At 36.4% G+C, this 22,518-nt stretch overlaps 1 protein-coding gene across 1 annotated transcript in view; it reads right to left on the reverse strand.

Annotated features, from left to right (window-relative positions):
• Positions 1-4,876: 4,876 nt before the first annotated feature.
• Fgl1 (fibrinogen like 1) overlaps positions 4,877-22,518 on the reverse strand; it is a 34,127-nt gene continuing 16,485 nt past the window's right edge. The window contains exons 3-8 of the mRNA XM_026389478.2: positions 22,159-22,339; positions 13,086-13,245; positions 12,750-12,847; positions 9,220-9,308; positions 8,869-9,056; positions 4,877-5,082 (exon numbers count right to left, since the gene is read on the reverse strand). Coding sequence (XP_026245263.2) covers positions 4,923-5,082; positions 8,869-9,056; positions 9,220-9,308; positions 12,750-12,847; positions 13,086-13,245; positions 22,159-22,339 — 876 coding nt within the window. The 3' untranslated portion in view covers positions 4,877-4,922. The remainder of the gene's footprint in view (positions 5,083-8,868; positions 9,057-9,219; positions 9,309-12,749; positions 12,848-13,085; positions 13,246-22,158; positions 22,340-22,518) is intronic.

The following is a 22,518-nucleotide window of genomic DNA, read 5'->3' on the forward strand; positions in this document are numbered from 1 at the left end:
TGTTACACCCAGATTCCTGAGATAGTTAAAACAACGCCCTACTGGCCATTTAGCCAAGGGCCCTGTGCAGTTCGTCACAGGGCCCGAACCAATCAGTTTGAATGTGTACCCTGCTTAGGAATGACCAATCACCCCCGCCCGATCTGTTCCCACCAATGAATGTGCCAATCACGTCTCAGAGTTGTTCAATTTCCCCGCGCCTCATGATGATTTGTTCTGATGTATGCAAAGCCCACTGCCCTCTCCAAAAAGTGTACTTAAGCTCTGCTTGACCTTTGCTCTGGGCTCTGGGCTGCTCTCCCTTCTTGAGTGAGCACAGAGTCCCAGCGCACTGGAATGGATCCCAATAAATATCCCCTTTTGCCAATTGCATGGAGTCAGTCTCTTGGGTGGTCTCTCCCTCTGACATTTCGCCGTACCTTTACATTGGAAATAACCAATAGCTATGAATTCTATAATATTGAATGGAGAAGCACTACAATAATAATTATGTTTAACAGGAGAGGTAAATATGCCACATTTTTTTATCCATTTATCCACTGAAGAACATCTAGGTTGGCTCCATAGTTTAGCTATTGTGAATTGTGCTGCTATAAATATTGATGTGGCTGTGTACCTGTAGTATGCTGTTTTTAAGTCTTTGGGGAATAGACCGAGGAGAGGGATAGCTGGGTCAAATGGTGGTTCCATTCCCAGATTTCCAAGGAACCTCCATACTGCTTTTCATATTGGCTCACCAATTTGCAGACCCACCAGCAGTGTATGAGTGTACCTTTTCCCCCACATCCTCACCAAACTTATTGTTGTTTGTCTTTATAATAGCTGCAATTCTGACTAGAGTGAGATGATATCTTAGAGTAGTTTTGATTTGCATTTCTAAAAAAATGTGGCTCATATACATAATGGAATTTTACTCAGCAATAAAAGAGAATAAAATCATGGCATTTGCAGGTAAATGGATGGAGTTGGAGAAGATAATGCTAAGTGAAGTTAGCCAATCCCAAAAAAACAAATACGGAATGTTTTCTCTGACATAAGGAGGCTGACTCATAGTCGGGTAGGGAGGGGGAGCATGGGAGGGATAGATGAATTCTAGATAGGGCAGAGGGGTGGGAGAGAAAGGGAAGGGGCAGGGGATTAGCAAGGATGGTGGAATGTGATAGATATCATTATCCAAAGTACGTGTATGAAGACATGAATCGATGTCAACATACTTTATATACAGAGATATGAAAAATTGTGCTGTATATGTGTAATAAGAATTGTAATGCATTCCGCCATCATTTATTTTTTTAAAAAATCAATTTTAAAAAGGAGAGGTTAAAAAAAGGCCACAAATGGAGTAACAACTATGACTCTACAATTTACAATCATTATATCATTTCTTTCTTCACATTTTTTCCCCTTTTTTTTTTTTTTGGTATTAGGAATTCTATATTCCCTTCTTCCATTTTTTTCTTTTCTTTTTTTTTTTTTTTTTTTTTGGTAGTAGAAATTGAACCTGGGGGCCCTTAATCACTGAGCTGCATCCACAGTCCTTTTATAAAAAATCTTTGAGACAGGGTCTTCCTAAGTTTCTGAGGCTGGTCTCAAACTTGCAGTCTTTCTGCCTCCGCCTCCTGAGTCTCTGAGATTACAGGCATGTGCCAGCACACCCACTTATTTCTTCAATGAGCCAGTCAACAAAATATTTCCTTTTTATTTATTCTTTTTAGATATACATGACAGTAGAGGGTCTTTTGATATATTATACATACATGGAGTGTAACTTATTCTAATTAGGATCCCATTTTTGTGGTTGTACATGATGTGGAGTTTCACTGGTTGTATATTCATATACAAACATAGGAAAGTTAAGTTTGATTTAGTCAACAAACACTGAAATTGTAACATGTGCCAGATATTGTGCTGGGAGCTGAAGAGAACACTGAACAAGATGGATGTAACCTCTAATACAAAGTATGTCATTCAGTAGATTTATTTCCTTGCAACCAACATTACATTTTTCTTTAGAATTTGCTGTCAAAAAACAAAAACAAAAACAAAAAACCTCAGGAATTTATTGTCCCTAAAGTATCAGCTTATATGAATTAAAGCACTGCATTTTAAAAAGTGATAAAGGCTAATAAATAATTCTACTGGTGAATTTTTAGAGAAATTTGTTTTAGACTGGGGTCTTCCAGATGTTGTTGGCTTCAGATAAAAAACAGTCCAGTTTCTCTCTATTATATATACATTCCTCAAGTGACCTATCTATTTCTCTCGTCTGCTTTTATTTCCTGCCCTCTAGCTACCTCCCATTCCACAGAAATGGACTTAGGAACACAAATAACATTCTCACTAAATCCAACAATTTTTCATTAGAACTCTTTCCTTTCTGTATTTTGATGACATTTTCATGCTTGAATCATTCCTTCTGCATTCAAAAGTAGTAATAGTGAGATTTATGCAACACTACACTGTTTAGCTCCCTTCTCCTGTGGAATCATTTTCACCCCCTTTTTAAAAGCTTTTCTTCTTTTGATCTCCTAATTGTGTGAGTTTTCGAGGCCACTATTGAGCAAGTCATACCCCTATTTTAAATTGTCAGTGGTGCTCCATTATTTATAGTTTTCCAAAGTGCAGTCTATGGAACACTCTTTCCACAAGTCTACATCCAAAAACAAACGTTCAGGAACCATGGCAAACACTTATCCCTTACCTGCACATTCTACAGAGATTATATATATTCTCTTTCCCAATCTTCCAGGTGGAGTAAGCCTATGACACAATTCTGGTCAATAGAGCGTAGACTGAAGTTTGTTGACCCTTCACCTTTCATATTGTTTTCAACATGGATTCAAAGTACTGGAAACAGCACACACTTGCAGTTTGAGAAAGAACTTAATAATTGCAGACATCAGCCTCCATGGTGCACAGCATTGAGCCCAGGCCACAGCCACCTACCCGCTGAGTTCATGTTACATAAGAACAGTAAATCCTTATTTGTTTGGACTTCCATAATCAGATGATTTATGCCTTGCAGATGAACACACTCTGTGTCCTCTTGGAACTTGGGAAAGCACATCAGCATATTCAGGGACCCAAGTAATTCTCAAGAGAAGAAATCTGCTGAATTTTAACGTGTCGTCTCCTAGGCTTGCTTGATCAGGAGGCCTTTTCTTCCTGCACTAACCATTAATATCCCACAGAACTGTGGTTCCCTACATCATTGCTTTTCCAAGTGTGATTCCTAGACGAGCAACATCTGCATCATCTGGAAACTTGTTAAGAATTTTGGGCTCCAGCCTAGACTCAGAATTGATATTTTAACAAGATCCCCAGGTAATGTGCATGGCTTTGGGAAACACTGGTGTTGAGGACAAAGTACAACTAATGTTAACATCTTTATCTGACCCAAGACTTCAAGGGTGTTTATCATTATTGTCTCTTCATGCCTAATTTACTAATAACTGCAACTAGTTCTTGGTGAATTTAATTTTTTTTTTTTAGTCGTAGGTGGACACAATACTTTTATTTATTTATTTTTATGTGGTGCTGAGGATAGAACCCAGTGCCTCACATATGCTAGGCAAGTGCTCTACCACTGAGCTACAACCTCAGCCCCATAGTTCTTGGTGAATTTTAACTCTGTGAAAGGCATTATAATAAGTAGTTTAGTTCTGCAATCCTCATAGTAATCCTGTAGGCACATACTATTCTATAGATGAAATAGCTGAGGTTACAGATGAAATAGCTGAAGTAGCCTACCAAAGGTCACTCAGTTATAAGGTGGCAGACTCCTCGGTTTAGGATTTAAGGATCATCAAACTATATTGCCTTTCTTAACTATGGTTTCCATGCACTTTCCTGTTCTGTATACTTTACAAGCAGGGTTCCTTCAGCCTGTAATGATTTACCCAACTATTCCTCGTTAAGAGGTTTCAGGTTAAAAAGTTCTAGGTAGCTTCTCTGACTCCACCCCCATGCCCCCAGCCAGGTCAGGCCCTTACTATATATCCTTCACATTTATCAGCTTTTCAATTTATTTTCATTTTTGTGATGATGTGGTTACTGTGTATTTTTATCAAATAACTAAGCTTCGTGTGTGCTCGAACGGCATCCTCTGTGCCTAATGCATCCATATTTTTTGGACTACCTTGCCTACACTCATGCTTTTGCTCTCACTTGAAAGGTATCAGTTCAAGTTCCATCCAGAAGAGCCACAGGCTGGTGGCTAAATATTTGATGCAGCACCAAAATGCTGGCATTTGAGTCCTTATTCCCTTCCATATTAACTTTGTAACTGAGCAATCATAAAAACTCAGAGTCACAAATTCTTTGCTAAATGGCCGTAATAACACCTATCAGGGTTAACAAAAGAATTAAAATGAGGCTCATGAAAGAAGTGTATAACCTATCAAAACATCCTAAGAATCTGAGTGGTGTTTTAAAGCGATTACAATTCTGGGTTGTGGTTAGGAGCTTCAACTCTGTAGCCTAAGACCTGAGTTCAAAGTCCGACTCATAATATGTATTGTCTATACAGTTGATTTGGTAATCCATCATCTGCTGAGTTCTGTCGTGTTTTGTCAGTGGCATTCATAATTTATTATGTTTCTGTTACTTTGAATTGCATTCATAATTTATTACAATGCTGGAGTTATCTCCTAAATTATGGTGTATATTCTGTGCTTTTTTTTTTTTCCTGGTACAAGTTCTTATCATAGTTTTTACACATAAAAATTAAATAAATATTAACAAAATCTGCATTTTTGGTGAATATTGCATATTTGCTGCACTGAAGATACATTAAGCAATAAAGACAAGTAAGAAAAATGAAAAGAAGTACACACAATTGCTATCATCATATATTTAGACATCCAGAATTGCTATTTTTCAAATTATTTTGAATTACAGAAATGAGAGCCCAACAGGGACAATTAAACAATATTTGGAATAAAATCATTTGGCCGAATTTTCATAACCACAGATTTCAAAGAATACCACCACCCATGCCAGGTGTACCAGACCACCCCATTGTCGGTTTCAGCTGTGTAGGGGCCCCTGTAGTATACACCATTCAGGTTTGCTGAGTGACACCTAGTGGGAGAAAAAAGAAAACAGACTTATTAGACTAGAAAAACACACTTCACAAACTATATTTTGCTAGCGAATGATCAAAACTTTTCAACTATGGATTCTGCCATTTCTTTGACACATGAATATTTATTGGTTTCCAAGAGCTGAAACATTCCTACAAAAGACAATTATTTTAAAATGGTGAGTTTTAGGGCCACAGCAAATCTGAGGATCCAACACAGGCCATTTGTAAAGTATTGAAAAGTAAACATTTCAGTTCTTAGTAATCTTTAAACAACAACAACAACAAAGCAAAGAACGACTTTGTAACCTCCAGCCTTATATCCTCCAGATCAAGGGAGCTAATATCCTGCTTGGCAAGAGGGGCATGAATAGCAAATCAAGGTGGGGGAAAGGTGCCCTGTTGAGGCTTCCCTGGTTGATCTGCGTGTCTGGGTTCAGCAGTCTGCCACCAAGATGTGGCTTTGTAATTCAAGCACCTTCTTCCTCTTCTTTAAATCACTAACCTATCAATTTTTTTTTTTTTTTTTTTTACTCAAGGATAGGCAAACAAAACCTAAACTACCATTTACAATTTTCCCAGCCATCGACCAGTAATCATTTGTCTGAATTGCTAAGTTAATTTTTAATATATATTGCACCAATCTAGAAAAGTTCACTAGGTTATCATAAAAACTTTAAATGTCCTTCTTCCTCCTTTAGAGCCTGTACATTTGTCCCTGGTACGTATGTATAAATTGCAGGTAAGAGTACTAGATAATTTTCTGTGTTGTTACTATGATATTAATTACTATGTTTCTTTATTGATATAACCAATGAAAAGATGTCAAATATTAGAGTATAAGGAGAACATTCACAAGGGGTAGTTTTGAAAATCTATGACAAGAACCCAAATTGTGAAATCAAAAATTACATAATACACCCATAAATGCCAAATGGCTGCGTTGGATCACTTAGCTTAGTAATTTGCTTTTAGTGACCCCCCTGGTCATTCTCCTAATTTAAATGGATGTCACTAATTGACATCATGTAGGCTAAATCTTCGAGTGTCTAGAGTTTACTGTATTTTTGAAACACCATGAAAAGTAATGTTAGAAAAAAGAACACTTGTAAATTGAGTCTCCAGAATAAATATTTTGGCATCTCTTTATATTGACATCTTCTACATATACTTTGATTTACTTTGATATTTAGTCTGTGATTTGAAACTTATTTGGAAACTGACTTTATGGTCAGCCCTTTAGTACTCTAAGAATAATTTTCCAGCATCCAGTTCTGAGAACAGCCTGGACTTGACACCAGGTTGGATGATGGTAGGTAGGTGCATGCTTGTGAAGAAGCAGTTGTGGTGCTCATGTTTAGACTCTGTACCAGCAGCACAGAGAGGGCAGCAATGCTCCGTGGTTGGTTTGCCATATGAGGAATAATTATCAAGTGCTAATATTCTGTGTAAATTAGAAGTTCGATAGGACAGGGAAAATAAAAAGGAAAGAGGAAAAGAGAACAATAGAGTTAAAACATAATAGTAGAAGTAGTTCAAATTTCTAGAACTATTTACTTTATCTCTAGCTTTTCTGAGTTTTCTTTGGTGGCTCCAGCTACTGAATTGTCTTTCTTTGTTTGCTCTAAAGCAGGTCAATCATTTATTTGCCCAATTAGTATGTGTGCCAGTTGTCATTCCGGTGCAAACTAGTCAACTAATTGGATAAAAAACATACTTTAGATCTCGTGATAATACTAGTGATTTTTCTGCACATGGAATTCTGTTCAAAATCCAACATTTAATTTATTTATTTACATATGTATATATGTATTTATTTATTTTGCAGTACTACAGCTTGAGCTCAGGGGTGCTCTTCCACTGAGTTACATCCCCAGCCCTTTTAATTTTGAGATAGGGCCTTGCCACACTTCCCGGGTTGACCTGTATTTCTTGAGTCCCTGGGATTACAGATATGTGTCACCATGCCCTGCCAAAATCAAACATTATTGATGCTTTCAAATGCCTTTGTGAATTATGGGTAAGTGTTAAATAATGCTAACTTAGAAGTAAAGTGGGAGGAAAACGAAGAGGAGGAGGGGAAGTTGCAGATGGTTTTTTTGAAGAACAGGAAAGCCACAGAGGAAAAGATGATCATCACTGGTCATTTGCAAAGTAGGGGAAATTATTTTGTTTCTTTGTTCCTTCACATTACTGCATGTACTCCAGTTCTCCTATAAATGGCCAGATAGTAATTGGACTAAAACTTAAAAAAATTTAAAAAAGCAAAATCCATTAAAAAAAAAACAACCTCTTTTTCCAACTCCTTAGATCTGCTTGACATGCTCCACTACGTTTAGCTCCTTGTATCTGAATTGAATCTACCACTCTAAAATAACTGTGATAATACCTGATGTTATAATGAGGACTTTCATAATTGTAAGTAAAATTAACACATGTCTGGTATGCCTCTGTTCAATAGAATAGAGGATTCCAAAATACTTGTTAAAAAATTAAATGGATAGTCCTCATATTAGGAAAACCAGACACTCCAGAAATATCAAAGATTGAAAAATTAAAGGTTTAAATGTCCAGATATTTGAAGTGGCACTCATCTTCTAACAAGAAAAGAACTTTCAAATCTTGGAGCACATTTGTTCTGCAGATATAGCAGGCCCATTGGGTCTTTTTGTTGTTGTTGTTGTTGTGCTGGGGATTGAACCTGTGCATGTGAGGCAAGCACTCTACCAACTGAGCTGTATCACCAGCCCCCACTGGGTCATTTTTTAAGGAAGACTCTCTGCATGAGGTTTCCATTTCTGTCTTAAATTTGTGAATACAACAAATGGAAATTAGTAGTCCAGCATCTCCAGTGGACAATGGTTAAAGGAATGAGGGATATTTGGCTCAGAGAGAAGACCTTAGGAATGCAATTCATAGCTTCTCACTTGATGCCAGAGAGTTAGTTACATAGAAAAGGAATTACAATTACTCCATAGCTACTGAGGACAAACCTGGTAAGGTAGAAGACAAATTTTAGATCCATAAAATGAAGATGTTTGTACAATCAAAAAGGGAAGTTGGGTGCAGTGGTGCATAACCTGTAATCCCAGCAACTAAGGAGGCAAAGACAGGAAGTTTGCAAGTTTGAGGCCAGTCTCAGCAATTTAGTGAGACTATCTCAAAATAAAAAATAAAAAGCACTAAGGATATAACTCCGAGGTAGAACACCCCTGTCAATCCCCAGTATCAAAAAAAATTTGAATGATCTTACTGATAAAATAACATTTAAGTATTAATCAGAGAGTAGGATTAGGTTTGGGGACTATTGTAGAAAACATTTCTGTACTGGGAGAATTTGAATTCAGTGAAATAATGAAAGTCACCGTGCTTGAAAAGTAGCACTATGTAAAATAAATACAGCAATAGCAATGTCTATTTTGTATAATATGAAAAAGTGAAGCATTAGTTGATTATTAGGATGCCACAAATACTTCTCCCATGAATATATGTTTTCTTTGTGTCTATTTGTGGCCTTCTATTTATTATTTATCCATTACACAGTTTGCAAACAATCTTTGTAAAAGTAGTAATTCTGTATATTCCCAAAACAAATCTTTCAAACTTTGCTCATGTACACACTGAACAAATCTTCAAAAATACTTCATGGCAGAAGAATCCTATTAGGGCTTACTTAATAATATTCATATTACAAATAAGACCAACATGACCTCATGTATTATAATTAATGCCCACCACTGAGCGATCAGCAACACCATAGCAACCATGTTCATAAAGCATCCAACCTGTTAAACCACCAACCAGACTGTTCCTCCTTGGCACAGTTTTCTTCGTAGTTGTCATTATCTCTGTCCCACGTGCTGAACTTCATGCTTTGGTGACTAGCCCACCACTGCACCTCGGGATGGAAGTTCCCTGCAAGGGAGTCTCCAGCTGTTCCAGAATATTCCCCGATATGCAAGTCATAGGAATTCTAAAGAAAAAGAGGAAAGTTTTCCTACCAGTTATCATCATTTAAACATGTTTATTTAATAAAGAAGAGACTCTATGGTATGTTTTTATTTCTACTGACTTAGAGTTACATTGTAGGTTCTCATTACTAATCCATGTTGATAATAATTGGGAAATTGTAGTACCTTTTCATTCCCGACTTTGAAATTTTTATATTGTGCATAACTGCTATTTTTTTCGAAATCTGTGAGATCAATTTTTAAAGTGTAGTCTCCTGGAAAAGAAACAAGAAATTGCATTTTTAAAATGAAGGAGACCCTCATTGTTATACAAAATATATGTATGAAAATTTGAGAAAAAAAAAAGAATAGTGTTACCCTAGATTAGGTAGAGAGAAGTGTTAGGAGGGGAGGGGAGGGGATGGGGAGATAGGAAGGATAGTAGAATCAAACAGACATTATTATTATTGTGTGTATATATGTGACTGCATGACCAATGTGATTCTGCAACCTGTATACTCAGAAAAATGAGAAATTATATCCCATCTGATTCAAATGTATGATATGTCAAGATCACTGTACTGTCATGTGTAACAAAGTAAAACAAATTTTAAAAAATGGGTGATGTGACATTGACTGGGGAAGTTAAAAAATAATTTATAGCTCTTTTTAAATTTCCTTCTACCAAGAATCAGTTTTCAAAGAATAAGCAGTGACCCCCTTGTATTTACAACAAGAATATTTTATTGCTTATTTTACTGGGGAAAAAAAAGAACACAATAGTAGAGGTAGAAAGGTTCTACTAAAAATTATACATAACAACTAGTACAATTCACTTGGTAAGAAAAACAACAGAAAAATCATTATTTAGTTAGTAGAATAATAAATCTAATAATGAAAAGACAGACGTTTTAAGAATTCTAATAGTATATCCCTTTTTCCAAATAAGAATCTTAATCTTAAAAATAAAGAATTACTGGGCTAAGGTTGTGGCTCAGTGACAGAGCGCTCACCTAGCACGTGTGGGGCGTTGGGTTCGGTCCTCAGCACCACATAAAAATAAAATAGAGGTATTGCCCAATTGCAACTAAAACAAAATATTTTAAAAAGTAAAAAATAAAGAAGTACTATTAATGATATCTTGTATTTTGAGTATCAGGCCACAACATTTCACAAGATACTCTCTCTTGCCTGCCTGTAAGTGAACTTAGTTATTTTTCCTGGTAGTAGAAAAGATCAGCCAGTAAACCCTTCAAGAACTACTAGAAGAAGAGAGAGGAATCCTGGGAGTTATATGAAAACCTTCCTTTGATATTAGCTCAAGAACAAGTAAACATTAATCTCAAAATCCATGGAGTGGATTTTGTTGCAAACACTTCCAGTCACACTTTGTATAACAGGGATAAAGCTATTTTCAGAGGCAATTTCACTACCTTAAGTGCTCTCATAATTAAAGAATGCAGGCACCAGGGCTCTGTCTTTTGTTTGGGATGATGTGATACATTGTTGTAAAGCCTGGAACTGATAATGCATTTATAGTAAGAACAAGCAGCCCAAACACTTAATCAAAACATGAAAGGGAGACTTGCGGATGTAGCTCAGTGATAGAGCATATGCTTAGTAGGTGCAAAGCCCTGGATTTAATCCCTAGCACCAAATAAACAAATATGAAGGTGAAGCAGATTTGTTGGCAAAGTCATCTGGGCAAAAATGTACACAATAAAAGTTTTGAAAAATAAGAGGCTTGAATGTCATATATTTAGAAGGATCCAAGGGTGGCAGGCATGGTGGCACATATCTGTAATCCTAGCAACTCAGGAGGCTGAGGCAGGAGAATTGCAAGTTCAAGGCCAGCCTCAGCACCTTAGTGAGGCCCTAAGCAACTTACCAAGAGCTTGTCTCAAAATAAAGGACTGGGGATGTGACTCAGTAGTAAAGTTCTCCCTAGGTTCAATCCCTAGTAATAATAATAATAATAATAATAATAATAAAAATACAAATTTTAAAAGTTCCCAGGGTTACTGCTTGGGGTTTTCATAGTTTAAATGATGAACTTGATACACATTAAAGTGAAAAAGAAATGGAAGTGATATGAAAGGAGTTATATATCTGGCAAAAACTATTTAAAATTATGATAATAAATATGCAAAAGAAAGGCAATCTTATATAAATTTAAAAAGCACTGATCTAAAGAAAAAGGAGAAAGTATTAGACTTCCTATCCATACACTCTATTATTCTTATATCTCAAAGATATTTATAACTATAATCCTACTGATTAGTATGAATATAGAAACACCTTTAGCTTTGCTGAACTTGAATGAAACAAGTAAATCCTTGCTCTAATATTAATACATTGTGATTTAGCATGTTTTCTTGGACAATACAACTTCCTTTTATGAAATATTCAGGATCGGACTGAGTGGGGTTGACTATAGTCTCAGAGTTAAGCAAGGAAACAGACAAGAGCAAAAGAACATGGGAAACAGAAGCTTAGAAAATGTGTTGTCAAATTATAACATGTTAGACAAATGTCAATCTCTAGGTAAAGACCTGCACATGAATGTTGGTGGGGAGGATTGTACAAATATCTGCAATTTACTTTGAAATATGTATCTTTTTCAAAAATTGATTGATGGATAGAATGATGGGTAGATGCATAGATATGTGATAAACATAGAAAAATGTCAATATAGAATCTGGGTGGTAGGTTGAAACTTCTTTCAACTTCGCTATATCTTTTCTTTTTTAATTTTTTAGTTGAACATGGACACAATGTCTTTATTTTACTTATTTATTTACTTTATAAATAAATAAATATTTATTTATGGTGCTGAGGATCGCACTTCCACAGCTCCAGCCCCATAACTTTGCTGTATCTTTGAAGAAGTTTTCAAAATAGAAAGTGGGAAATGACACAGAAACAAGGACATTTCTTATATCATGATTATATAATTGCAAAAACAGCCCCAATTCCCTAATTCTTCACCTCCCTTTTGTAATGTCTCTTCATATCTCTCCCTATTACTTCCTTTCCCCTTAATCTGAGCTGGTCTTGTGACTTTTTTTCACCAATAGAAGGAAAATGGCTGCGTGTCAGTTCTGAGGTCTCAAAAGATTATGTGCTTCCGTTTTCTTCCTTGAAACCCTGACTCTGCTACAAGAACAAGTCCAGGCTACTTAGCTGCAAGATGAGAGAAGATCTAGAGCACAGCTGAATATTTCCATATGAGGTCAACCTAGAGCAGTCAGCCTCCCACTGACCAGGATGTTGATTGCAGACCCATGAGCAAGTCTAGTGAAGATCAGTAGAACCTAACCCTTATCAGCAAGCTACTCCGCTAACTTATAGAATTATAAGGAATAATAGATGGTTATTGTATTGAAATCGTTTGTTCCACAATATTATTGTGGCAATAGATAACTGATACAGTACACATAGTTTTGTATTGATTATGACATTACATTTCCTTTCAAGAAATAGAATATATATATGAGAAAATAATTCCTTCCCAACCTTGTTCTAGTTTCTTTTCTTTTCTTCCTAGTTTTAAGCAGCCACAATTTGCAAAAGGGATAACTGCTCAATAGATATCATTACCATCTGCAAATTATAGTAGTTACTAAATTTGCTCAATTGCCTATGACTTAGTGGAAAACATTTTAGTGTTGTTTTCTATTGTATTTCAAGTGAATTTGCTATCAGGCAAAACTTACCTTGTGTAGTCAATAGGTGAAGATTTTTATTGCCCAGCCAATATTCACCATTTTTTTGGAGAAAATTTCCAAAGCCATTTTCATAGTCATTCCATCCTCTAAAATTTTTAAAATGAAGTTTAATTTTAGCAAAATCCAAATAGACATCTGAAATATCCAAGGTATCCCCCTCCAACATCCACCTCTAATATTTTCTTGTTGAGTTAAATCACCCTCCGTATTCTTACTTAGTAAGTGAAATTTTGTTTAATTAATAAACTTCAGTTATGATTTAAAAGTTTTAACTTAAATCTCACATTTATTACTGCAAATAAATTTTTGTTGTAATTAGCACACCTGTTGAAGTCCTCACTGCCATCAGACCTCCTCTGAATTACAGTCCATCCTCCTCCATCAGACATGTCACAATAAACAGAGAATTCTGCTAGGCTCTGGAGAGGTTTGATTTTGTAAAATCCACTGCGCTTATAGCCATCATTAAAAATCTCTGAACAATCTGTTTGTAAAACAAGGTAATTAACAGTTGTCATTTGTCTTTTTTTTTTTTTAAGGGAGCCTCTGAATTACATTACTTAATACCATTGGAGAAACATACATAATCATAATCATAATACATAATACATTGGAGAAACATGACATAATCAGCTTTTTATAATTACATTTTGTACATCTCCCAGTAGATATGAGAAAAGTCTTATTTCCTTTCCAAGGATTTAATTATTATCTAACTCCTTGATATGATCATGGAGGGAAAAGAGTGAAATAGGAATTGTTTTCTGATTTATGATTTTTGCAGAGAACAATATAAAATACAAATTATTTGTATTCAGTCAATTATAAAATATCTATATGAAACTTATAGCTTTATTAGACAGCATAGTAGAATCTATCTCTTCTATTAAGCTAAAAATAAAGGTAGAAATATAACATTCAAACAATAATTTAATATTGATTATCTTAACTTAGAGCCTTATAAGTAATCTGAACATTGGAAACATCCTAAATAGTAATCTTGTTAGGTTCTTAAAACTTCTCAGTCTTATCAGATTTTTTATTAACCTACTTCTAACAGTTACACACTCTTAAATGTTTTTGCCAAAGACTACCAGTTTCTATAATTCCTTTCATTTTTCTTTACATGGTGTTTCTTTTGCTATTGAAATAAAATTGCCACCAACCTGTCACTGAAAGGTTATATTTGTTTCTCAAGTGATTTGAGGGTAGGACAAGTTAATAAGCATTGGATATCCTCTAGGCTGATCTGTGCAAACTTGAGAATGTGGTTAAGCATTGTTTAGATACTCAGGAAGCTGTTTTGTAGGGTGACTAAAGTAGTGTCCACTACAAAGATCATCTCAGACTTTTGAATAAAAATGCTTTATCTTCTCTAACTTTCACATCTGTCCTTATCATTTTCTTTAAGAAAAAAAAAATTATCTTCCTGATTGGACCATTCCAATCTATCTTTCTTTCTTTCTTATTTTAAAATTTTTAGTTGTAGATGGACATAATACCTTTATTTTATTTATTTTTGTGAAGCTGAGGATGGAACCCAGGGCCCCACCCATGGGAAGCAAGCACTCTACCACTGAGCCTGAGCCCCAGCCCTGGATCATTCCAATCTTTAAACATACTTTTAAGTTCTTTCTTTATGTTCATTGTTTTGATGCCAAATTGTCTACACTCTTTTATTTTGCTACAGATAAAATAGGATTCATATTAAATAAGTTGAATGGGAAATAGGAATCAGAAGGAAAAAAAATAATCTTAGTCATGTGATAAAGTCCCCCACAAGGCTGAGACCAATCATACACTACTGCTTTGTTGAGATGTTCACCTTTGTGATGATCTAGGCTTTGTTTGTACATTTATTTGCAAGAGTCAAAGCACAAATGTTCCTTAAACAACCTCAATTATAAAGGTGACCCTGTTTCAGCAATTTAACAAGAAGAAAAACAATGCAGAAATGATTATATCGAGTTAGCCCAATATTGTCAAAAAGCTTAAGTCTTCTGGTCAAGTCTATTGTATGACAATTTCATCAGAGTAAGCACATTTTAACCAAGTTTGGAAAGGAGCTTTTTGTTTACATTTCATCTCCTCCCAAAGAGCTGAATAGCAAAGACTCATAAGGTTCAAGCTATTTTCCAGGCAAATGTGGAAATAATTAGCTATAATAGTTGCCTTTGGAAAATTTTGTTAATATAGAATTTACTGCCAACATTTTCAATTTGTTTTTATTTTTTGCCAACTATGAATTTGCTTATTTGTGTTTCTTCTCCCCAGGAGAAAATATCAAACACAACTTAAGATGTGTGGTGTGGGGGGAACAAAACTGAAAAACAAAAACAAAAACCAACAAATAAATACACATCAAAAAAATCGAGGGACTGGGGCTGTAGCTCAGTGGCAGAGCGCTTGCCTAGCATGCGTGAGACACTGGGTTAGATCCTTAGCACCACATAAAAGTTAACGAATAAAATAAAGGTACGATGTCCATCTACAACTACAAAATAAATAAATAAATAAATAGAAGAACAAAAAATCGAAAGAGCGCCAGTAGTTCAACTGCTTATAGTAAAAAAAAAAAAAAAAAAAAAAAAAAAAAAAAAAACAAGTTAAGAAGTCTAAGTGGGGAATTAAGAGAAAGATGATAGCAGAAAGTTTGATCGATATAGTGTTTAAAATGTGAACTAGATATTTAAAATGGATTTTTACAATGTTTTAACCCACGGTATTCCCTGGAGAATAGGTAGGACAAGGGCAAATTTAGGGAGCTGTGTGTTTACAGAAGGTTTACCTAAGTAAGGATTCTTGGATACTTACCTAGTACTAGAACCAAGCCAGGGCTTCCTGCCCTTTGTTTTGACAAACATTGCCTTAAACTGGGTGAGGTAAACACTGTCTCTGATCATGCAGAAAGCAACCCATGATAGAAGACTGAATGTTTAAGCTTCATCAAGTGACAAGCCAGCTTGCCAAAAGAGCTTTTCCCCCTTGTCCCAGAATGATGACTTAGGTTCAAAGCTGAGAACCAAAACAGACACTAAGTACTCCACATTCTCCACTGAAATAGTCCAGCAACAGAGATAAGCCTCAGTCCATGTTGGGACATGCCCAAACTAGACCTGTCCCAGACATTCTCATACTGAGGCAACACAAGAAAAACTTAAGAGGAGAAGTGTTGTTGGCTCTTTGGAGTATGCAGTATACTTATAGGGTGGGATGGGTGGGCTGTTCTAAAAACAAGGGAAATAATATATGATAATGTCCATAGATTACTCACATGCATTGAGTACTTCTTTTGAGCTAACTACTATATTAAAAATATTGGCTCATTTAATCCTCATGACAAATAGATATTCTTATCATTCCCATTTTATGGGTGAGGAACATGAGACACAAAGATATTATATAATTTTCACAAAGGTCAGGGCTAACAAGATGGGCAGCTGGACTTGGAAACCAGACTTCCAAAGTCTACACTGTAGCCATTACACATGCCACCTCAAGAACTGACATAAAGATGAGGGGCTTCTGCAGAAGGGGATATGGGGGAGCCAGTGGTCTTGCTGGTCAAATAGAAAAGATGCCAAATTACTGTAATTATCACCAATGAATGTGAATTTGTTGCAGTAATATTTTAACTCATAATACAATGCACCCAAATGCTTGAAAATAGATACAGTTTAATTATACACTGTATAAGAATCATGTGATTTATGCATTGTTTGCACAAATTGCTAGGTTGTTTATGCATTGTTTGCACAAATTGCTACCATGCAATGAATTAGAATTCAGAAAATAACTAATTTAGTAATAATATAGTAACTTGTAAATAAGAACAAAGATATTTATATTTCTACAGATCATATATGTGAGCAGTGTTTTGTTTTGTTTTGTTTTGTTTTGTAAATTTAAGGATACCAGAAACATACTTGGATGTGAGCAGTCTCTTATATATTTTGTATAATATATGGTATTGGGATTGAAGTCAAATTCCTTGTATGTACAATTATGTCAAAAGGAACCCAGGCACTATGTATAAATATAATGCTCTATAATGTCTATGAAACACACAGTATATTACATTTTATTGAAATTTATGTGTTATATATTTATTTATTGAGTGTCTGACCTTGGTAGCCTCTCTAGCACTATTGGTCTCTACACTAAAAAATGAAGTACAATTGAACTGTATATTTCAGATTTTATTCCCTCATCTCCTTTCATGTTTGTACCATATGTGAAGACTATTAAGTGCAAACCTACTGACTTTAGGGTTTTGTTTTAGTTGTGTATCCAGAAAAAGTAATCTAGAATGTCTATCATCTACCTTATCATCATAACACATACATACATACACATACACACATACACACCACCATCACCACCATTACCACCATCACCACCACCACCACACCCAATATAATGGTTTGTAATGATCAGTTTCTTATGACTCTTCTACCTAATTCCTTTTTGCACAATCAGCCCTTCTCTGACCTTGGCATTTTAAACGTCCACTAATACCTTGATTTTTTCCTCAGTCACCTCTTGTTTCCCAGGGTTAGTGCCCCACCACTCTCAACACAATAGACTTCTTCCCATGATGAGTTGCACGATAACAAACAACTGCCTACCTACTGCCATTATGTGACCCTTGTTGGTGACTTGTTCACATGGTATTTGATCAGCTACTCTGAATCCTGAGCTTGGTTTGGAATTGGGGATAATGATTCTTTACTTGCTTCTATCAGTTCTTACCCTTGAGATCATTTCTGTACTTGTCTTTTGAATTACATATGTATATGCTCATACCTTGTATGATCAACATGTTTCTCTCCTCTCAGGCTGTTATTCAAATAACTGTCTTGTCTAACTCCATGGGTCTCTTTGAAGTACTTGCCTACACTTTCTTTCACCTGTTCTGCCCACCAACTAAATTTTTTAAATATTGAATATTTTTATAGGCCAGTCACTATGAGAGGTGCTGAAGATACTACTAACTAGACAGTTGGGCAGGGGAGATAGACAATTAAGCACGCAGTTACAATACTCTGAGGTAAGTACAATGATACAAAAGGAAAGGCTGCTTCTGGTGTGCACAGAAGTGCTACCTCATCCAGGCTGCTGAGGCAGGAAAAGTTTCCTGAGAGAAGTGAGGGGAAGAAGGAAAATACAGAAGATGTTCCACAGAGAGGAAAGGGTTAATGAAAAGCCCCAAAACTGCAAAGAGAAGGTACTACCGAGAAATCAATATAAATTTAGTGTACCTGCCATATAACATGCAAAAGGAAAAGCACAGTAACCCAAATGTTCACATTCTGGTTCTCTGTATACTTTTTTAAATACCTTTGAAAATCATTTATTTATTCCTCCTGTCAAACAGAAATTTCATATCTTTTGACCAGTATCTCCCAACTCTTCATCTCCCCTTGCCCCTATAGACTCTGGTAACCAACATTCTACTCTGTGAGTTCAAATTTTCTAGGTTCCCCCAAAGTTATTTGTATTCTAAAATCGGACTTATTTCACTTAACCTAACATCCTCCAGATTCATCCATGTTGTCAAAATGGCGGGATTTCCTTTGTTTTTTAAAGCTAAGTAGTGTTTCGTTGTGTATATTTACCACATTTTCTCATCTATCCATCAACACCCTCCGTTGATTCCATATCTTGGCTACTGTGAATGGTGCTGAAATGAACATGGGAGTGCAGATGTCTCTTCCACATACTGATTTCATCGTCTTTGGATAAATTCCCAGGAGTGGGATTGCTGGATCATATGGTAGTTCTGCCACATACTTCTGACTACATATGCTGCTTCCACAAAGCATAATACTGGGGCTTCCTTTGCCAAAGTGATCCCTTCCGTTGCCAAACATACTTTAGTGCTCCATTTTGAGCTCCTCTGACCTGGAGGAGGTATCATCCCTAGAATCGAAGACCTCCTCCTTTATGCTTTTCTTACATTCTGTTCCCTCTCCCTTTCACCACTCCCACTTTCCTCTTTTCTCTAGCTTTGATAATGGACTTGGGGTTGTTGGTTGCTGCTTCTCTGATCACACTGATCCCTTTTTTGAAGTGGGGTGCTAACAGGGGCTGAGCAGCAAATTCAAGCTCATGTGGGAGGATGTGTCAAATGTAACTGTTAAAGATTTATATGCATCTTCCCCAAGGAAGATGGTATAAGGGGAATAGATATGGTACGTAAAATGCTTGTTTTTTAAATCAGGATCCTGTCTAGTTGTGTATATGGTTATTGTTGCTATGGTCTGATTGTGTTTCCCAAACTTATATGTTGAAACTTAAAAAAATCACCACTCTGATAGTATTAAGTAGTGAGACCTTTATAAGGTAATTAAGTCATGAGAACAGACCCTCATGGATGAGATTAGAGCTCTTATAAAGGACTCCTGCCCTATGAGGACAATGTTTGCCTTCTACAGAGTCCACAGCAGCCAAGCGCCATCTTGGAACCAAAGACCCAGCCCTGACCAGACACCAAGGCACCAAACCTGCTGGCATGTCTCATCTTCAGTTCAGACTACAGCCTCTAGAACTATAAGAAACAAATTCTTGTTGTCTATAAATTACCCAGACTCAGGTATTTTGGACAAATACAAATGGACTAAGACAACTGTGACAATTTATCTTTAGAACATAGAAAAGAAAATCATATTTATTAAGCACTCCCTGTGTGCTGGATAGTCCTAAGTGCTTTATATGTGATCATTTATGTAATCCTCACAGAACTTCTGTAAACTAGATGCCATTATCAGAACCATTTATAACTGAGAAAACGGAGGCACAGAGAAGTTGAATCGTTTTTTCAAGGAAATATTGCTACTAATGCTGTAATTAATTCTTTGAGCAATAGGCAAGACTTAACCTTGGCTAAGTGTTTGGGACAGTAGGCAGAGAAATCCAGAAAGATCTGATCTGGGCCACTGTGATGGAGCCCAGAGTCAGTGTACGCCATTGTCCTTACTGTCACTGTGACAGCCTCTGCTGTCTGTCTAGAAAAATTCACCAGGAAAAGAAATCTCTTTTGATTTTCTTATTGAGAATCAGTTACATCAGAACATACCAATTTCATGGATGCCTTGCTGGTTTCAAACCTAGCAGAGAAACCAGAAATATTATTGCTATTTCTCCTCTGGCTAGGGAATGTATGGCTCCAAATGTAACTGACTCTTCTAGAATAAGATTAATGTTTGGTGCCCTATCTGTCAATATATGACAACCAGCTAACCATAGACTTAGGTGGTAGTAGGGTCAGGTGGCTCTCAGAAGGAGTTATTGCAGTAAATCTGAATGTAGGTTGAGCACCTAGGCCTTTAAATGTCTGAAACTAATAAATAAAACATCTTTTTAAATCTATAGGCATGTCTCAGAGCTACTGCCTCATTTCCCCCCATCTCTGTGCTATGATTTGAATGTGTGTCCCTCCAAAATGCATATGATGGAAGCTGACACCCAATGCCTTCTGGGAAGTGATTAGGTCATGAGCACTTCACCCTTGTAAACAGGATTGGTGCTCTTATAAAAGAGGTTGGAGGGAGTGCCCTAGTTTCTTTCGTAGCCCTTCCACCACAAAAGATCCCTGCAAGGGATACCATCTGAGAAGCAGTGAGAGCCTTTATCAGACCCAGAATCTACTGGCACCTTGATCTCAAACATTCCAGAACTATGAGAAATAAATTTCTATTAATGATAAGTTATTTTGTTATAGCAATCCAAACAGACTAAAACACCCTGCTTGATAAAAGAGGATGAGAACCTCTTGGTAGATGATCTGATTTGCTACTTGGTGGCAGATAGCAGAAGCCCAAACCATATCACAGTCCAAGTGTATTTAGGTAGGCATTTTTCCAGTATCCTCTGTTGATCCTCAAATGCTCTCAAAGAAGGATCGTGCAGGATTACATTTTGGGTTGGCCAACATGATCTGTAACATACATTATTCTAATGATGATAGACACTCTTCTGAAAATGGTACACTATTTCCCTAAAAGGTTTTCCCCATCTGTACTACCCATTGACTATTATTCATCAACAAGATTTTCCTCTATCATGCATTTAAAGCCACAGGATGTTGACTGACACATTCTGTGTGTCTCCTGGATTTAGGAAGTAGGGTTCAAAGCAAAATTCATCTGTCCACTCTCTGATTTCCAAATGACTGCAAATGGACTGCATAGGAACCTACCTCACAATACCCCTTGCCAACTGATGTATTTATCATATCCCTTATGAATTTGCCCCAACTTGCCACTGAAACCCTCCATTCTATAGCAACTGTGACTCTCAGTCTTAGTGCTTCTGTTTGTCCCTTACCTCATTACTATTTCACTGATCAGTCAAGTTCTGGACAAACTGCAGATCTCCCAGAAGGATTTCTATGATACCTTCTAGTGAATTAGTGACAAAGTACATCAGTTGACCCTGCACCTGAGCAGTCTAAATGACACTTGAGCTACTTTTCATTATAAAGGTACTTGCTTTGTAGGACAGGTGATATCTGTGGTGCTGCAAAATGTATTAATTTGCTAAGGCTTCCATAATAAAATACCACTGAATGATTGATTTAAATAACAGAAACAAAAGGTTCTTAAATGATCAGCTCATTATACACTTCAATGCATATATCATTACCCTCTATGGAGAACTGTCCATCTGACTCCCTCCATGGGGGAAATATCACCCTAACCAAGAGGAAAATTAATAAGCTATAAAATATACATATCAAAAAACTTCTCTTATTTTTCTTAATAAGTGTGGTTCTTTTTCCTTTCCTGCTATTTTATTATACTAATTTATTTGCCCCCAACCCCAAGGCACATCAGAGTTTCAGAAGGGAAAAGTGGGCACAGTGGCATGTGCCTGTAGTCCCAGCTACTCAGGAGGCTGACACAGGAAGATCACTTGAGCCCAGGAGTTCAAGACCAGAATGAGTGACACAGGGAGACCCAGTCAGAAAAGCAAAAACAAAGAAACCGACAACAGAAAGAAAAACTGCATTAAACATGGAAAGAGTCACCAAAACAAAGCTCAAATAGAAAAATTCATAATTATAATCTGCCATTTGTACAATAATATTTAAAAATCTATCATCATAATTTCTTATAAAACTATAGAAATTCTCAGGTACTTAGCATTCATATTAAACACTCCCTGCACTCCCAGATAATATTGGAAACACTCCCAGATAATATTGAAACACTCCCAGATAACATTGAAAAAAAGGGTAAAATATGGTAGAAGACTTCTAAGATATGTTTCATATTGCTTGTTACTCCAACAGAAAAAGCTCTTTTGCAAGACCTGAAGTGAACAAATAACCAGCATTGCAGCTGAGTATATGATAAAAGTTACTGAAAGACTTAAGATTAAGTTCAATTCTGACCTGCATACTGTCTCTTGCCTCCAAGATCAATGACACTATTCTCCTCTCCTCTATCGAGGAACTGGACTTCCTTGTCATGCAAAAGCTGTGCAATCCTGACCTGTTGCTGTTTGACTCGGGTCTCCAGCCGGCGCACCTGGGCTCTGAGCCGTGCCTGCTCCTGGAAACAGTCCTCGAGAGCCTGCAAAGCAACGTGCATCTATGAATTATGAATTATGAATTTTCATGGAAAATAGATGTGGCTAGCAATTTGGATAAACCAATGATTCAAACTGGTCTCCAACTCCCATTTGAGAATGTTACTCGAACCAGAAAAGTGGTGTGAAAATTTCTAATACAATTTGCTATTTGGAGAATAAG

This window comes from Urocitellus parryii, chromosome 14 (assembly GCF_045843805.1).
Source record: "Urocitellus parryii isolate mUroPar1 chromosome 14, mUroPar1.hap1, whole genome shotgun sequence".
Lineage (NCBI taxonomy): Eukaryota > Metazoa > Chordata > Mammalia > Rodentia > Sciuridae > Urocitellus > Urocitellus parryii.